Source organism: Cucurbita pepo, chromosome 3, assembly GCF_057944985.1.
Source record: "Cucurbita pepo subsp. pepo isolate OVF chromosome 3, ASM5794498v1, whole genome shotgun sequence".
Lineage (NCBI taxonomy): Eukaryota > Viridiplantae > Streptophyta > Magnoliopsida > Cucurbitales > Cucurbitaceae > Cucurbita > Cucurbita pepo.
This window is the reverse complement of record NC_141800.1, coordinates 3516063-3533851: the sequence shown is the minus strand read 5'-3', so window position 1 is coordinate 3533851 and position 17789 is coordinate 3516063. Positions and strand designations below refer to the sequence as shown.

The 17789-nt window shown below is 37.2% G+C and overlaps 4 protein-coding genes across 4 annotated transcripts; 3 read left to right on the top strand and 1 right to left on the bottom strand.

Moving 5' to 3' along the window:
• The first annotated feature begins 930 nt into the window (after positions 1-930).
• Positions 931-4801, top strand: LOC111790880 (alpha/beta-Hydrolases superfamily protein). The gene is made up of 2 exons (XM_023671987.2): positions 931-2185; positions 3977-4801. The coding sequence occupies exons 1-2, from the start codon at positions 1308-1310 to the stop codon at positions 4515-4517; spliced, it is 1419 nt and encodes a 472-aa protein (XP_023527755.2). The 5' UTR covers positions 931-1307; the 3' UTR covers positions 4518-4801.
• Positions 4802-4808: 7 nt separating this feature from the next.
• LOC111790881 (uncharacterized) lies at positions 4809-7380 on the bottom strand. Its single transcript, XM_023671988.2, has 6 exons — positions 7009-7380; positions 6794-6873; positions 6462-6604; positions 6320-6369; positions 5567-5641; positions 4809-5467 (listed from the first exon to the last, which is right to left on the bottom strand). Exons 1-6 carry the CDS (start codon positions 7260-7262, stop codon positions 4903-4905), a joined length of 1167 nt encoding a protein of 388 aa, XP_023527756.2. The 5' UTR covers positions 7263-7380; the 3' UTR covers positions 4809-4902.
• Positions 7381-8484: 1104 nt separating this feature from the next.
• Positions 8485-11597, top strand: LOC111791649 (transcription repressor MYB6). The gene is made up of 4 exons (XM_087121883.1): positions 8485-8752; positions 9813-10052; positions 10591-10720; positions 10813-11597. The coding sequence occupies exons 2-4, from the start codon at positions 9920-9922 to the stop codon at positions 11336-11338; spliced, it is 789 nt and encodes a 262-aa protein (XP_086978009.1). The 5' UTR covers positions 8485-8752; positions 9813-9919; the 3' UTR covers positions 11339-11597.
• Positions 11598-13619: 2022 nt separating this feature from the next.
• On the top strand, positions 13620-17783 carry LOC111791650 (Myb domain protein). Its single transcript, XM_087122557.1, has 4 exons — positions 13620-13809; positions 15996-16103; positions 17152-17216; positions 17305-17783. Exons 1-4 carry the CDS (start codon positions 13720-13722, stop codon positions 17450-17452), a joined length of 411 nt encoding a protein of 136 aa, XP_086978683.1. The 5' UTR covers positions 13620-13719; the 3' UTR covers positions 17453-17783.
• The last annotated feature ends 6 nt before the right edge of the window (positions 17784-17789 follow it).

The following is a 17789-nucleotide window of genomic DNA, read 5'->3' as shown; positions in this document are numbered from 1 at the left end:
AATCCATCTGAAAAAATAAAAAAATAAAAAAATAAAAAAATAAACTCGTAAAGAAATTATAAGAAAACAAAAATTAAAAACGAACTAAATGATTATCGAGAACCATTTTTAAAAATAAAAATGCAATTTGTTGACATACTTTTCTTTTAACCATACTTGCATATCTTTGAATCTCTGTCATTCGAGTCTGCAATCGATTTATTCATGTATTTCTCCTCTACTGAGCATCACGTGTTACCCCACTTCCACCTTGGTTTGTACCCGAACCACGTCCTATTAAGAGAAGTCCTACTTGAATACACAACTTTTCCCTACCCAAAGTTATATACTGTGAGCCGTTGTTATTACTCTCTTGCTTGCTTATATAACGTCTCTTTCAAAAATCTCTCTTTCCCCTCGTTTTCTAAAACCTTCTTCTTAAACCGAGACCAGAGACTCGAGCATACGTCGCTTGGCCGTAGACGACGTAAGAACAAATTAGCTTAGCTCACTTGTCATTGGAAAGTGAGTACCGCACAATCGCAAGTCCACTGCCATCAAGAGTGCGATTGTGACAAGTTGCAACGTTTCTAGGATCCAAACTGTAAAATTGACGTATAAGCCCAATATATTTTCTTGCACTTGCTACGACCTAGCGATGTTACTGTACTCGTCTCAAATAACTTACAATAGCTAAGATCGTTTTCACTAACTAATCCAAGTCGTACGACGGGATATATATATATATATATATATATATATATATATATATATATATATATATATATATATATTATTTTTAGGTGCTTAATGACCTAAAAATTAATATTTGTGGTACTAAAATAAACATAATACCTAAAAATTAATATTTGTTGTAGTAAAATAAATAATATTTATTTGTTTGTTTGTTTTTGAATTAATTAATTTGCCTTTTTTCTTTTTGAAGGAAAAGGAAATAAACTGGTAAGGATTTGGGGGTATGGTTCGAATGCCCATTACGGACCCAGAAGATCCCTCTTCTTCTTCCTTCTTCCCTCTTTCTCTCTCGAACACCGAACGCCATTGAAGCATTGCTGAGGGATATCGAGATCGATTTTGCATTTCAAGGACTCCCAATTCACTCGATCTATCGGTAGAGAAGCCCCCAAATTCCGTGTTCATCCATGATTCTATCTCTGCCGTCTCCTTGCGATTCAGCTCTGCGATTTATGGTCTAGAATTTGCAACAGAGAGAGGGGGGGTAGTAGGGGGAAGAGAGAGGGAGATAGAGAGGGCGACAGAAAGAAAGGAGAGCGAGCGAGAGGAATTCAGAATAGAGGCCGAGAGAAATGCCAAGCGTGGCTGTGAAGCTCTACAGCGTGTTCTTCAAGTTTCTCTTGAAGCATCGTTTGCAGAATCTGATCCAAGCTCCACTTGACGAATCGAGTCCTTTTGGAGTTACATCGCGACCCGAAGAAACGGTTGCTTCTGCTAATCCTTTGTTCACCGACGGCGTTGCTACCAAGGATATTCACATCGATCCGTTTACATCTCTCAGCATTCGGATCTTCCTCCCTGAATCTTCGCTTACTCCGCCTGAAACTGACTCCAAACCCTCTTCTAAATCGTCGAAGGCTAAACCTAAATGGCACAGTCAAGATCTTCAACTGGATCTTGTTAATCAGAATCTGGATAATTTACAGCCGTATTCTTCTCGACGAAATAGCTATGGTCCTTTGGGAAATGCTAGGGAAGAACTGCGGGTGAATAGAGTTGGGGGTTACAGTAATGAAATAGAGGGGTTGAATTTGATTCCGGGCCCCGCCACCGGTGGTGTTTACAGAGGGTATGCACCGGCGGCGCAGAATGGTCGGAGGTTGCCGGTGATGTTGCAATTTCATGGCGGGGGGTGGGTTAGTGGTAGCAATGATTCTGCAGCCAATGATTTCTTTTGCCGGAGGATTGCAAAATTGTGTGATGTTATTGTCATAGCCGTAGGGTATCGTCTTGCGCCCGAGAATCGTTTTCCGGCGGCGTTTGAGGATGGATTGAAGGTGTTGAATTGGTTGGGGAAGCAGGCCAATTTGGCCGAGTGTAGCAAGTCTATGGGCAATACAAAAGGCTATGGCAATGAGTTCAAGAAGTCGGATAATCACAGGCATATTGTTGACACATTTGGGGCGTCAATGGTAGAGCCTTGGTTGGCCGCCCATGGAGACCCAACAAGGTTATCATTTTCATAACTCTATTTTTCTTTACTAATTTTTTCCTTGAATTATATGGGTTAATGTGATGATGACATTGCTTTGATTTTCTTGCTCCCTTGTGTGTTAACGAACCTGGATAGTTTTTGTTTTGGTTGAGTTATAAGTTTGGTGGATTTGTGTTCTTAAATAATTTTCTAATTGGCTGTTGAATTTTCATGGGTGCATCTATCTAGTTCGTTCTCTGAATTTTAAAATTTAAATTTTAGAGCTTATCTGGTCATTACATTATTTAAGGATTAGGTGAAGAGCTGATAATTGACAGATTCTTGTATTAGGTGGGATAGATGTTAAACTTATGAGGTTTAACTTCTAGGAATTTTCAAAATCGTTTTAAAATATGAGATCGAATAGACACATTCTTGATTGTTCAGGACGTATTAGAAATTCTTTAAAGTACGGGTACCATATAGACCTTTCGTTTTCTATTTCTTCAACACCAACTTCCTGTTTCTGTCTGTTTGATTCCTTGAAGTTGGGATTAGAAGCAAGGAACGAACTTTGGTGGTCTATGATCGGATCTGCAAAATGGTTTTCGAAATGCACTAGATCAACGATCATCTAAAATGATGGTATAGTCTTATAGGTGAACTCCAAAGACATAAATATAATTTGAGAGACTAGTCCAAAGTATGATTTGTAACATAAGATGTTTCCAAATGGTATGGAGATCAAAAGTTGGAAGCAACAATGTCAATCTGTTCTTGATTTAGGCTGCAATGTTGAAGTGTATGGTTATATCAAAGAGAAAGTCCCTAGCTTGCTTTCAAAACTTATTTACACCTTAGCATAAGTTTAACAAACATGTTGGTCCGTATAATAACAGGTGGTAGATGTAGTTTGAAGCGATTGAAGTGATTTATCTTGAGCTATATATAAATTTTAAGGCATTGAAGAAGTCAGCATCACAATGCAAGCTGGTGCTTATATGACATTCTAGCATGTATTTGTTAGTTCTTTGTTACTAATCATATTTAATATCTCACGATCCTTCAATCGTTAGTATTTCTAACCGAATTTTGATGTATTAGATTGTGTTCGGGGCTGTATTGAACAACGGATTTAATTAGTCAGTTCTTTATTCTGAACTGTTACTGGTAGGATGGTTAAGCAATTGTAATAGATTTTTGTAACCTGTTCCAATAGTTTCTGAAAGAATTGCATATATCCTGCTTGCCCCAATATCTTGGCTGAAGAGGATGCCTCTTTGAGAAGGAGATTTTGTTTGAACCATATGTTACCCGTGCTAGTTAAATTTCCGAAATCTCCTTTTGTTTCCAGATTTTAAAATCATCTTCACTGTTACCTACTGAAAACGTTGTTCGTTAAGAATAAGAGATCCCCGCTGGGAAGATGTGACAGCTCAAGCCCACTGTTAGCAGATATTGTCCTCTCTGAGCTTCCCTTTCTGGGCTTGGACGGTTACAGAAGAGGTGTGGGCTACTGCCACGTTTCACAACTCTCTTTGAGTGTCGGTGTCCGAGGATTTTTTCTGAGAAAATTTATGGAAGTCCTCCTTTTGTTCATCATAATTCTCTATAATGGAGTCCTCCTTTTGTTTTCTTCAAAAAGAAGAAACAAAAATTAGAGTCCTCTTTTTATAATGGTCTGGTATCTTTTTCTAGGCTCCTTTTTGAGTGGGTTTTCTTTCTTTTATATCATCCATTTGTATTCTTTTCGTTTCTTTTAATAAAAGCATCAAATCCTCGGGAGAGAAATTTGACCCTTTTTTTCTTTTTTTTTTTTTCGAGCAGATGCGTTCTTCTTGGGGTTAGCTGTGGAGCAAATGTTGCTGATTACGTGGCTCGAAAGGCTGTCGAGGCTGGTAAGCTCTTGGACCCCGTCAAGGTGGTCGCGCAGGTTCTCTTGTACCCATTCTTCGTAGGAAGTGTTCCCACTCATTCGGAGTTGAAGTTAGCGAATTCGTATTTTTACGACAAAGCTATGTGCCTTCTTGCTTGGAAACTATTCCTACCCGAGGAAGAGTTTAATCTCGATCATCCAGCTGCAAACCCCCTTGTTTCTGGTAGAGAAGGGCCACCTCTAAAGCTCATGCCACCGACACTGACAGTGGTGGCTGAACTCGATTGGATGAGAGACCGAGCCATAGCTTACTCTGAAGAACTTCGAAAGGTAAATGTCGATGCACCTGTTCTTGACTACAAGGATGCAGTGCACGAATTCGCGACCCTCGACATTCTTCTCAAGACACCTCAAGCCCAAGCTTGCGCCGAGGACATAGCCATTTGGGTCCAAAAATATATTTCACTACGAGGCCATGAGTTCTCTTATTGATGCACGTATTGAAGAAGCCAAGGCACGTCGAGGTTGTCACGGTTGGAGATCATGTAATGTATGTAGAATGAGGGAGTGTAACATTTTTTCATTATCAAATTTAGTTCCTCCCATTTTGATCTTTTGTAAGATAGGAACTTGCCTGAGATTAGGAGGATACAATTATCATTGGTCTTGTAATGTAAAATGCTCGAAAGCGTCGAACAACGAGATTGTACCTGTCGTTCTTTCCATTTTTTTACACCATGAATTTGTGTACAATTTTTTCCTAGTTATGGTCTCAATCTCGAGTTCAAATAAGCAGATTCAAAAACTTTATTACAACCCAATGTTGTAGGACGGGACACTAACAGTTGTATCATGAGATTAGTCGATGAGTACAAGGTTACAAATTCCGGTGGTGGCGACTAACAGCCGCCCTAGAAGCCATTTCTCTAAGATTATCTCTAGCCAAGGACAGCGAGCTTCTTCTGGTTTGCACTGGAGTGTCTCTAAAAGCCTCCATAAACTCTTCCCTCTGTAGCCTCAATGCCAAAGCAGCATCCTGATCTTGGTCTGGCGTACCTCTCCTACTACTTACATCTGCATCTCGAGTCGCCATCCTCATTGATCGAATGCTTCTACGGTGCATTCTGGATGGGACTCTGCTTTCAGCATTCGAAGACGCAGCTTGCTGCATCACCCTGTTGTCCCGTTCACCATCCTCGTCGCCTCGAACTGTTATTTCCCCTCTTCTTCTTGAACTACTACCACGCCTACTCGACGTGTCGGTTGCTTGTGTATTATGGTTCTGCAGACTACTATAAAAGGCCTTTTCCGGGTCTTGAACCTTCTTCTCATGGCTACTACACTCTTTTGCTACTACCTTCCTTGCTTCAACCTCCTGGGGAAAGAGAAGTTGTATTGTGTTCCAAAGAACTGTATTAACGGTGCAGGATCTACCCCCATTGCTGCATTGTAAGATCAATAAAGAAATCCAAGAAAGAAATGTATAAGCACTAATGTCTGAAAATGAAATGATCCAACTGATTTGAGTGGCAAATTCAAACCTTATTAGCTGCCTGCATTTAGGGCACCTTTTTCCGCATCTGTCAGCCGCAGATCTTAGACATTTCTTGCAGAAACTACATATTAACGCATGAAAACTTAGTCATAATCAACCAAATTAATCTATTATCATTGTTACGCTTATTTGAATTTGTAGTTTGCGAAGTTTTACCTTAAAAAATGAGTTTAATTACAAGTTTAGTCTCCAAATTTTCGTGTTTGTATGTAAGGATTATGAATAAATTTTGTGCCAACCAAGAATTAAAATAGAACATCAAATTCAAAGGTTCCAAATAAGATTGATAGTATAAACAACTCACAATATGAATGCATGAAAACTTAGTGATAGCGATCACTCGAACAAATATGTAGTTTGCGGAATTTTACCTTTAAAAATGAGTTAAAAAGTTTAGTCTCCAAATTTTCGTGTTTGTAAAATTTGGAGGTAAGGATTATGAACAAATTCTTTGTGTTCTATCCCATAATTAAACCAGAACATCAAATTCAAACGTTCAAAATAAGATTGAAAGTGCAAGAACAATTCACAATATGAATGCTTGAAAACTTAGTGATACAGCGAATCAACAAAATTAACCTATATCATTCTTGAACTGTTAGGCTTATTTAAATTTGTAGTTTGCAGAGTTTTACTTTTAAAAATGAGTTTAATTACAAGTTTAGTCTCCAAATTTTCGTGTTTATATGTAATGATCATGAAAGTGTAAGAACAATCAGTCAGTCAGTTATGGGCTTACCTGTGTCCACAAGGTGTGGTACTAGGTTCAAAGCAAATTTCCAAGCAAATCTGTGAAAAGAATTAACAAAAAAAAAAATGAAACAATTAGGAATGAAATAAGCATCTAAAAGGCTCAATCAAAGGTGAGAGAATATCCTTACAGCACAAGAGAGCTCTTCTCTGAGCTTATCAATGCATGGGAGTGAACATGATAGAGAAGAAGCACCAGCTTTTTGTTCAATCAACGATTCACTTTTCTTTGGTTCAGCCTCTGCAGTTTCTGGATCTTGTTTTGTAGCATCATCTGTTCATAGGCACAAGAGTTATTTTCTCTGTCGAATTTGAAAACGGACACAATTTTGAAAATTCAACCACCTATAAGAAGATTTTCAAGAACCTAAGTAAACAGCAACTCCATAACTTGAACTTATAAAGATTTGGAAACTCAAAATGGAAATCGAAATCCTCAAAGCACCGGAGAGGAAATCCATACCTCTCACAGTCGGTTCTTCCGCATCGAGGTCAAGAACAGCCACCGGAATCGAAATTTTGCTAGTCGAAATCCTTCGTTTCCTACGAAAAACAAGATATGAACTCCAATTTCAATCGGAACAAGCAAAAAGAGAAACAAAAACCTAAAATCCGCTGACATATCTTCATTTCTCACATCGAAAAACAAGAGAAGAAACAAAATCAATATATATTTACCTTCTCGAACACGACGTAGGACTTTTGCGATGCAGAACAGACCGTTTCTTCTGCTGGAACTCTCTCTCCGGCGTGTCGTCGACGACGAGGCTCGCGATTAGAAGCGCCTCTTCGTCCCAGCCAGCCATGGCTGCCGCCGATTTGAATCTAGGGCTAAAAAAACTATCCGCATCATTTCCACTTTCGAGTGGTCTCGATTCAATCGCTCGTTGTTCTGATTCTGAAGCGCTTGCTGTCGATCCTTCTTGCACCATTTTCAGATCAGATTCGAATCGGCGAAGAAGATCATCAACAAGAGAATGAACAGTTTTTTTTCGTCGAACTCTGCAGAAGAGAATCTGGAGAAATGGATTAGTTTAAAGTGATGAATTCTCCAACGGTCGGATTTTCTTTTCGTATTTGAATGCAATTCAGCTCGGTAATTCCTTTTTGCAACGGCTATATTTCCGGGCTAATTAATTATCATGATAATTATTAGTACCTTAAAACACTATTTTAGAACATAAATTTTGAAATTCATTCCATTTGTACTTCTAATCATTATTTAATTTTTATTGTTATATTTATAATTTATCAATTTATACCCTAAATTTTAGAATATTAATTAAAATTTTAAATTAATGATTATTTCAAACGAGCACATGATCTCGAACATGTTTAATCGGGATGTTAGTTTTTATAATTTGTCTATAGTGGCACATGAACGGTGAGATCTCACCTCGGTTGGAGAGGGGAACGAAGCATTCCTTGTAACAGTGTAGAAATCTCTCCCTAAAAGACGCGTTTTAAAACCGTGAGGCTGATGGCGATATGTAACGGGACAAATCGGACAATATCTACTAACAGTGGGTTCGAGCTGTTACATGAACATTCTCGAATTCTTGATTAGGTAAAACAATTTAACCGGGAACGACAACATCTGTTAGTAGTAGGCTTGGGCAGTTACACGAACATTCTCGAATTCTTGATTAGGTAAAACAATTCAACCGGGAACGATAATATCTGCTAGCGATAGGCTCGGGCAATTACATGAACATTCTAGAATTTTTTATTAGGTAAAACAATTCATACCGGAAAGACAATATCTGCTTGCTGTAGGCTTGGACAGTTACACGAACATTCTCGAATTCTTGATTAGGTAAAACAATGCAACCGGAAAAGTGCAAGCATCACTGTTTTTATTTCGTTCACTCAACTTATTTTTTTTCATCCGTAGATAAACAGTCTAATCCGATCGACGATACTCGTTCAGGCACATCACGACACACTTACCATAACAAATTTACAATACAATGTTTTCTAGGTCTTCTCGAGAAGCTGTTTAGTTTAACCCGATAATATACTACCTCAAAAATTTCTCTCGTGGCACGGTTCATACCAACACGATTCAACTCGATGATATACTATATAATCGGGAATCTCGAGTAATGCTATTAAAATAGAATAGTAATGGTAGAAATTTTTGTGGATGGTCAAAAAAAAAAAAAAAAAAAAAAAATGGTGTGGCGAAGGATTCTATGATGTTCTTCTCCATAGAAATGGTGAATGCCTCTGCCGGTATGATCATAAAGAGAGAGAGAGAGAGAAAATGGAGATGGGCGGAGTTGCCTTACATTTTCAGAAACCATTATGGATGTTGAAGAATGTGCGTAGAAATTGGATTGCCGAATGGGGTTTCCCTCTCGGAATGATATCATTTTGAGTGACCCTTCTTGTCTGCTCTGCTGCGCTTACTCCTCCATTGGTGATTCCTTCTCTGTTCTCCTTTTGTTTCTTTTCTCTCTCTCTCTCTCTCTCTTCTATGCAATTTTAGCTTCATTATTATGTATTATCCTGCTTGAATTGAAAGACCCTTTGTGAATTCGTGTGTTCTTAGTCTTATGTCAATTTTCCTTGTGGAAAGATGAACTGCCCTGTAAAATTCTTGCTTGGAACTCTGAGGATCTTTTGCTTATGAAATGAATGATAAAAAACCAGAGTGAATTATGTTGTTGTTTTTGCTCAAATTCCTTCTTGGAATGATGAATTTTTCAAGCTTGGAAATCCGATGAACTTTTGCTCATAAAGTGTATGATAAAATGCCCAAGTGAATTCTGGTGTTGCCTTTGCTCAAAATTGCATCAGTAATCAAATTTCCGCTTGGAAATTTCATGCTTGTGAATCTGAGAAACATTTGCTTATCTTTTGAATGATCAAAGAAAACCCTGATGAATTTGAGTTTTTTTTCATTTCATTGCTCAAAGTTGCATCAGCAATCAAATTAGAATGATGATTTTCCTGAAACTTCAAGCTTAGAAATCTAAGAAACTGCATAAGTTCAAAAAACCCAAGTGAATTCAAGTGTTTTTTTCCTCAAAATCGTATGAGTAATCAAATTTTCTCTTAGAAATCTAAGAAACTTTTGAATACAATGGATAGATCACATACCCAGAAGTCAAGTTTCCAGCGTTTTGGGCTCAAATGGCATCAAAATTTAATCTCATTGACTCTTATGAACATTGAATTTTCCAGGAAAGATAATAGTTAAAAATAGAATTAAAGACACTTAGGAGTTGTCTTCCAAAAACAAAAGTGGCCAGCCTTGAAGAAGAGAAAGGAATCTTTATGGCATATCTGTTTTGGATTTGGTTCTTTAAACTAATATTAGAATAAGAGAGGTGTTTTGGGGTTTGGCTATTCAATAATCACACTGCTCCATGCCTTTCTTTTCTTTGGACTTGAATGCTTTTTTTCCATTTCAATCATTTATCACCCTTTTACACAACATCCTTCCTTTTTTCTTTTGTTTTTTTTATATGTTTCAGTGAACTGGCACCATCTTTGTCAAAGTTCCTTAGCTCCTTTTTAAGCATCAGTTCCATGGCATTAAACTCATGCAAACTATTTCATTCGCTTCCATCGATATCGAGATATGGGACGACAGCCATGCTGCGACAAGGTCGGACTGAAACGAGGCCCCTGGACTGTCGAGGAAGATCATAAGCTTATGAACTTCATCCTCAACAATGGAATTCATTGCTGGAGATTGGTGCCTAAACTTGCAGGTATTTTCTTCCTTCTCGTTGCTAACCGGCTCTACATAACATTGTTTCTAAATTTCGAGTTTGTTTGTTTGCTCGTTTCGTTGAACGGGATCTGAATGCTGTTTTTAAGAAGTGTAGTTGAGTGACTTTCAAATGTCGAGTTGATTGTGATGGTTCAAGATCACATAGTTTTATAAGAAACAATGTCTTATATCTATTATTCTACGAAAATAGACCTCTAGTGAAACTAGGTGCGAAAAAAAAGGTAGTCAACTAAACAACATGTTGTTAAAAAGCTTCCCTTAGCGTTTGTTTTTAAAAGTAACTTTCTTACTTTTTTCTTCAAAATGACTTGAAATCATCATCCATATATACCATTCATAGGATCATGCTCTAAGAAATGAAGAACAAAATGTTCTAAAAAGAAAGTCATCGGTGAAAACATATTAAAAGAAACAACGTTTAGAAAACGACCATATGGGTATGTTTTATCGAATTCTCAACAGTTCCTGAACAAACCCGAGATTTTTTACGGACCATTTTCTTTTCTATGGTGAAGGTTTGCTAAGATGTGGGAAGAGTTGCCGACTAAGATGGATCAATTACCTGAGGCCCGATCTCAAGAGAGGCGCTTTCACAGAAACGGAAGAGAATCAAATCATTCACCTTCATTCTCTTCTTGGTAACAGGTAATGAAATGAAACAGACTTCATTTCGTTTTTCTCCTTTTTGTTTCAAATCTACAAACCAAATTCACATGGTTTTACGCTAACTCTTACAGGTGGTCGAAAATCGCAGCACATTTTCCGGGCCGAACGGATAATGAAATCAAGAACCATTGGAACACTCGAATCAAAAAGAGATTGAAGCAACTTGGTTTGGATCCATCGACACACAAAAGACCTACTGAAAAAACATATAGACTGAAAGAAAAGCTGTTTATTGCATCAAATCCATTAAGAAAACAAGAGGCAATGCCAAATTTAGATTTTGAGACAAAGGAAATAAACCAAGTGGCAGCTCATATGATATCAGGTGGTTCTAGTAATCTGGTGTGCAAAGGCATTGGATATGAAATGTGGACAGGCCAATCAGAAACCGACAGCCACGCATCGTTTTCCTTGGAGTATTGTTCTTCAATGAATGAATCTCTATCGATTATGAAACCGAACTCTGTACAGTTTGATAGTTTGGATTCACTTCCTTCATGGGATGATGGCGTTCCAAAATTCAATCAGCTCGAAGAGGACGATATTTACTCGCTCGGGAACAGCAGTGGCTACTTTGTCGATACGTTCTCTCACTAAACTCTCTTCCTCTAAAGCTTACATTTATTCCACATTGTGAACTTGGGTCATATTTCATCAGTTCTTTGAATGGCTGTAATTACCTTTTTATTTCATTGTCATGCTCAATAATCACACATGCTTGTCCAAATAGGAGCATATAAAGCTTGATATTAATGTGGGGAAATGTTCATTTTCTCGAGTGAATTGGCGACGAATATTTCGTTTGTTTTATAAGATGTCCGAACATTCTAAGATGCCCTTACGAACGGCATCTCAAGAGTTCTTGGTGTCCTAAAATTTAAGTTTTCAAGATTTATGTTGAGGGCAATTTATATTTTCAAGTATACAATCCCTAAACACGTGTTGAGAGTGTTCTAAAGGAAGTGTTTTTAGTCAAAGCATTTCAATTTGTTAAGTAAGTCGAGAGAATAGCGTTCGGGAACAAATCATTTTGATGTTTATTTTATGTTTATATTATTCTCGAACAAAATGATTTCCGAGTAGGGAAGGGCTAGGGTTGTTCTTGTTGGGAATACAAATAACTAGACAGGTAGGGACCCAAATCAATTTGAATAAGGATTTATATGAGATATTTTTATATTAAAATGTCACGGATTATAAATTACATGTATTTATTTAGTTCTTAATTTTTTTTTTAAAAAAGAATTAAATGCTTTCTAAACTTGAATTTTGTTTATATTTAATCCTAATCAATAATCACTTTTGGATGGAATCTTCACATATAATTATATTTGATCGGTAATGAAATGTTGACACGATAGTCCATTAGATTTTATTAATACGAATATTGACCAAGTTACACGAGTATACACGAACTGGGTTCGTTGGATTGATGACCCGAATGACTTGAATAGGGTTCACAACCTAACCCTCAATTTTCGAGATGAATCGGGTTGGATCGTTGTTGTATACTTTTTTAATTATTTAAAAAAATATACTTATCCACAGTATATGTACCATTCAAATATCTAACATTCACAGTCACAACACATCACTAACATCTGATACCAACTTATGGAAACCTCTCTCGGTTGGAGAGGGGAACAAAAAACATTCCTTACAAGGGTATGGAAACCTCTCTCGAACAGCCGCGTTTTAAAACCGTGAGGCTACGACGAACAATATCTGTTAGCTATGGGCTTGAACGGTTACAAATGGTATTTGAATGTTGCATAGAGGCGAGTTACAGGGTCATTTCTTCCGAAAATTAGGGTATCCTTTCTTTTTAATTTCGATAGATACCTTTATCACGTCTACTACAGCAAGGTGGGCGGGCGGGCGGGCGGGTGCTCGGCCCGTTTAATTTCAAAATAAAAACTAAATAATAATAATAATAATAATAATAATAAAGGACAATATATTCTCATCAAACAAAACTCCCATGATTTCATGCATGATGGGGGCTGAAAGTAACTTCAAGCTTACTTCAAATTTGGTTTGTGAATGAGAGAAGTTGAGGGGTCAAAAGGCAAAATGATGGAATAGTTGGGGCAAAAAGCAAAATGATAGAATTGTTGGGCCAAAAAGCAAAATGATGGAATAGTTTTGTCTGCTAAGAATATCACCTTTACTTCTTCTAATCATTCCACGTCAGCTTTAATAATTATTGAACCTTTTTCTCTTTACATTCACAAATATTATTTTAATTGCTAAATAGTACCTAACCTCCCAACCTTTTTCTATTTTATCCACAATATTAAAGCAAAAGTTCAAATGGGGTGTACTCCATCATTCCCCTTTTGCAATTTAATATAAATACAGGGACCGCTTTTTAACCGACCAAGCCCACCACTAACAGATATCATCATCTTTAGGTTTTTCTTTCCTAACTTCCCTTCAAAATTTTAAAACGCGTCCACTAAGAAGAAGTTTCCACGGAATGTTTTATTTCCCTCCCCAACTGACACGAGATCTCAATATATATATATATATATTATTTATTGTTTATTTTTCTATTTATTAAAAAAAAAAACTATATAATTTTTTTTTTCTTCCTATTTTTGGAGGAGAATAATAATTTTATTTAGGTATTTTTTTAGTTGGTTTTAAATGGAATCAAAAGCCTAAATTATTATTTTTTTTCATTTTTAAAATATATTTTTTATTATAAAAAAATAATATTTTTGACCATTCACAACCACCTACAAATTTAACCCAAAACTCATGGTGTTATAATTTTTAATAAATAATTTTTTAATCATTTAAAAAAAATAGTTTTATTATTAATAGTTAGAAATAATTTGAAAATCTGAAATATTCATATAATTATTACAGAATAATGTTGAGAAAAGTTAAGAGGCCGTGGTTCGAACCCAATGCACAGCAGTTAGGCGCGAAACTCGAACCAAAATCAGTCGGCCAAACGAATCAGAGAGACGATGTTAACTCTGCATAGGGCTTTCCGGACGATCCATACCACCGTTGATGCTCCGCAAATTACCAGTTTCGCTCTTCGCGCCCCCAAATATGTAAGCCTTTTCCCCGCTAATCTTCGTTTGATTTTCCATCTGATTTCGATTCTGGTTCAGTGTGCTTGTTATATCGATCCATTCTCGGGTTTTGATTTCTGGTTTTTTGTTTGTGATTTTAAAATGGTGATTTGAATCGGAACTGTCCGTTGTATTTCTTTTTTCATGATTATAAAATGGTGATTTGAATCAGAATTGCTCCTTCTCCTTTCAAAATATGTAAGCCTTTCCCCTACTAATCTTCGTTTGATTTTCCATCTGATTTCGATTCTGGTTCAGTGTGCTCGTTATATCGATCCATTCTCGGGTTTCGATTTCTGGTTTTTTGTTTGTGATTTTAAAATGGTGATTTGAATCAGAATTGCTCCTTCTTAATTATCTGGAAAGGTCCATCATGTTCAGGAAATGGAAATGATAGCTGGTTCTTCTTAGCAAGTCATTCATTATCCTAATAAGTTAATATACCAGAAAATTGTTTCCCTATATATTTCCATGATAAAATGAAATTACAAAATGATGGAATCAAATCCAATGGATTACAAAAAACTATTCTTATGTGCAATAAATTGGTTGATCGGTAAAGATACGTGTACTTGATGTCCCGCCCAAGAAAGAGACCCGCTCAATGAACATGTCTCAGAGAATATCCCAAATTTCATTAGATAAGGCAGTCTGCCAACCAAAAGCCACTAGGATGTGTTCCCAAAAAGATCTAGCCTGTTTACACCAAATGAAAAGGTGACTATGTGTTTGCTCATCATATTTGTAAAATATGCAGCAACTAGGAGAGATATTAATCCATGGAGATCTTCTTTGCAGCTTGTCGTGAGTATTAAGGCATGAAGGAAAAACTTCTACTTTTTAGGAAAATTTCCTTTCCAAATGGAAAGATATAGGTCGTTTTTATCATGATCACCAGCTGAGGATAGAAACTTGGAGAGGGATTCTGATGAGAAAGCCCCATCTTTTCCAAATTCCAGGACCAAAAATCGTTAGTATCATTGAGAACAACGACGGCAAGAGCATCAGATAGGCTGGTTCATTCCTCTATTTCCCTACCTGCAGGTTTCTCCTTGGCCAAAAATTTCAAGAAGGCAATGAATTATTCCATAAATTAGCCATTGAGGCTTCTTTTTTCTGTATGATAGCAAACATAGAGGTAAACTTGTCTTTTAGGGCACTATTTTCCAACCAAAACGGTGTGCCATCTCCTTTCCCTACCTTGCAGATGATGATATTTTTCCTTATGAAATTCCAAATCCACTTAACCAACAAGGAAGTACTTTTCTGTTCTAGATCTGCAATCCTCCTTCTTCCTTCTCGGGGAGCTTGATTGTTTCTCAATCAAGATTGTGTGTACCTTTCTTCTCCTTGTCGCCCTTCCACACTACAAGTTTCGAAATAGTCTCTCAATGGATGCCGTGATCTTTGTGAGGATGGGAAAGGGGATAAACGATAGATGGGTAAGTTGGCCTAACTTGCTTGAATCAGATTTATGTGACCACTTCTTTGGGGGTGCATGGGTTAATCTCTAGTGAAAACTGTGGTATTTAGCTGATGAAAGGGTTTGCTTCAAAAAGTGGGTTGATTTATACTATCAAAGGGGGCAGAAGAAGACAATGGGAGGTGGAGACTTCAACTGTATATATGTAATAGTCCAAGCCCACCACTAGCACATATTGTCCACTTTGGTCAGCCTCACGGTTTTAAAATGTGTTTACTAGGGATAGTTTTCTACGCCCTTATAAGAAATGTTTCGTTTCCCTCTCCAACCAATATGGGATCTCACAATCCACCCCCTTGGTGGCCCAGCGTTCTCGTTGGCACACCGCCCTGTGTCTGGCTCTGATACCATTTGTAACAGTTCAAGTCTGCCGCTAGTAGATATTGTCCACTTTGGACCGTTACATATCCCCGTCAGCCTCACGATTTCAAAACATGTCTACTAGGGAGAGGTTTCCACACCCTTATAAGAAATGTTTCGTTCCCCTCTCCAACCTATGTGGGATCCCACAATATATGTTCTCTTATAGACTTTGAAATTAGGTTTGGAGCATAACTTACATTAGAAGATCCTTTTGCTGAATGTTTTGATGTGCTATTAGCCTTCATTTTGTGAATATGGTTTTTTCTTTTTCACGTACACTGTTTAGTATGATGTAGTTCGTTAAATATTTCACTTTCAGGTTGAGGTTAAATTTGCAGATGGAAGTGTGTTCGACTTGTCAGCTGAATTCTTGAGAGTATATAGCCCAGCTGCTGATGCTAAGGTTCGGTCAATTGGGGGTGAAAAGGTACTGTAAAACAACTTTAGTTTCATATATCTTTCTATCTAAAACTCTAGCTAATTCATCATGGGCAATGGTCAAATAGCCAAATTGGATGGTTGGATGATTTTTAAGGCTAGTGCTTTTAAATGAAACATTTCCTTACTGTAACAACTCAAGCCTACTGCTAGTAGATATTGTCCGCTTTGGCCCATTACGTATCACCATCAATCTCACGGTTTTAAAATGCGTCTACTATGGAGAAGTTTCCACACTCTTATAAGAAATGTTTCGTTCCCCTCTCCAACCAATGTGGGATCTAACAATCCACCCCCCTCGAGGACCTAGCGTTCTCGCTGGCACACCGCCCCGTATCTGGCTTTGATACCATTTGTAATAGTCCAAGCCCACTACTAGTAGGTATTGTCCGCTTTAACTCGTTACACATCGCTGTCAGTCTCAGTTTTAAAATGCGTCTACAAGAGAGAAGTTTCTACACCCTTATAAGGAATGTTTCGTTCCCTTTTCCAACCAACGTGGGATGTCACATGCATTTTGACTATTAGAAGACAAGCTAACTAGATCGATGACTTCTATGGTTTGGACTATTTCTCTTTGAGCCCCAGCCCATGAAACACTTCTTTTATAAATACTTTTGAAAAAAAAAACAATTAACTTTTTGCCATTCTGAAAGTCATACCAACTCACCCTATACATCCTACAACTTTTCTAGCGTTAAATATTGTAATGACAAACTAATCTCATAAAGTTAGTTGTTGTATATGTAAATTGGTTCGAACACTCAAACTTGATTAGGTTAGGACTAAGTGTAAATACACCGACTTTAAGATATTCAGACCCGATCGGTTTATAGAGATATCATTAGCCATATTCTAGAGTTTGGAGTATAAAATAACGGGTGCATGACGGTTGGCCAAACTGCTCATTTAGCACGATTTTCTGTTTAGCCACGTTCTCATGATCCGATCCTTCTACTGATTTATCAACATCATCTAGAGCTTTAACTGATTTTGTTTTATCAGATTCAATTACTAAATGCACGTTTCAAACTTAGGTAATTTCTGGACGACGTCACGTCGGTATCATGTCTGCAGAACCAGTTGGGAACTATGGGGTAAGGTACTTTGAAACTACTAGCTACCATTAATTTTAGCAATCTTTTGGTATTGACTTTGAAGAATCCAAACATATTGCTTGAATTTGGTAGGATCCTTTTTGATGACTTACATAGAACTGGAATTTATTCGTGGGATTATTTCTATCATCTGGGGAGCAACAAGTTTACATTCTTGAGAAATTATGTTAAAACACTAAAGAAGCATGGACTGAGCCGAGATCCACCGAAGAGAAAGTGATGGACAAATCAACTGTCGTGAGCAGGTTGGAGAAAGATTCAATTGTTGAACTATAAGCATCTGAGACCTCTTGGACTGTGAACCAAGAACCTGAGCATGGAAATACACATATTAGTGTAGCTCCTTGCAAGATTATCTATGAACTTAGTTTAACTACAGATTAGGACTTGTATTTCGATGGTTGGTTGGCTACTTAGTCCGTAAGTTTTGACAAATTTTGATTATGACCATTGATTTGTTAAGAAGATGCTTGATAAAATAGAGAGGTATTTACTCATGATGTTACGTTTAAGTAATGATCAATTGTGTAAAACCACAAAGTTATCTTGTCTCTCAA

Excerpts from the sequence above, each read along its gene's own strand:
- LOC111791650 (XM_087122557.1), top strand. The coding sequence starts at position 13,720 with ATGTTAACTCTGCATAGGGCTTTCCGGACGATCCATACCACCGTTGAT. Across the intron at positions 13,810-15,995 it reads CTCTTCGCGCCCCCAAATAT|GTTGAGGTTAAATTTGCAGA; the intron begins GTAAGCCTTTTC and ends TTTCACTTTCAG. Across the intron at positions 17,217-17,304 it reads GTTGGGAACTATGGGGTAAG|GATCCTTTTTGATGACTTAC; the intron begins GTACTTTGAAAC and ends TGAATTTGGTAG.
- LOC111790881 (XM_023671988.2), bottom strand. The coding sequence starts at position 7,262 with ATGGTGCAAGAAGGATCGACAGCAAGCGCTTCAGAATCAGAACAACGA. Across the intron at positions 6,370-6,461 it reads GAGAAGAGCTCTCTTGTGCT|ATTTGCTTGGAAATTTGCTT; the intron begins GTAAGGATATTC and ends TTCTTTTCACAG. Across the intron at positions 5,468-5,566 it reads AAATGCAGGCAGCTAATAAG|CAATGGGGGTAGATCCTGCA; the intron begins GTTTGAATTTGC and ends CTTACAATGCAG.
- LOC111791649 (XM_087121883.1), top strand. The coding sequence starts at position 9,920 with ATGGGACGACAGCCATGCTGCGACAAGGTCGGACTGAAACGAGGCCCC. Across the intron at positions 10,053-10,590 it reads ATTGGTGCCTAAACTTGCAG|GTTTGCTAAGATGTGGGAAG; the intron begins GTATTTTCTTCC and ends TCTATGGTGAAG. Across the intron at positions 10,721-10,812 it reads CATTCTCTTCTTGGTAACAG|GTGGTCGAAAATCGCAGCAC; the intron begins GTAATGAAATGA and ends TAACTCTTACAG.
- LOC111790880 (XM_023671987.2), top strand. The coding sequence starts at position 1,308 with ATGCCAAGCGTGGCTGTGAAGCTCTACAGCGTGTTCTTCAAGTTTCTC. Across the intron at positions 2,186-3,976 it reads GCCCATGGAGACCCAACAAG|ATGCGTTCTTCTTGGGGTTA; the intron begins GTTATCATTTTC and ends TTTTTCGAGCAG.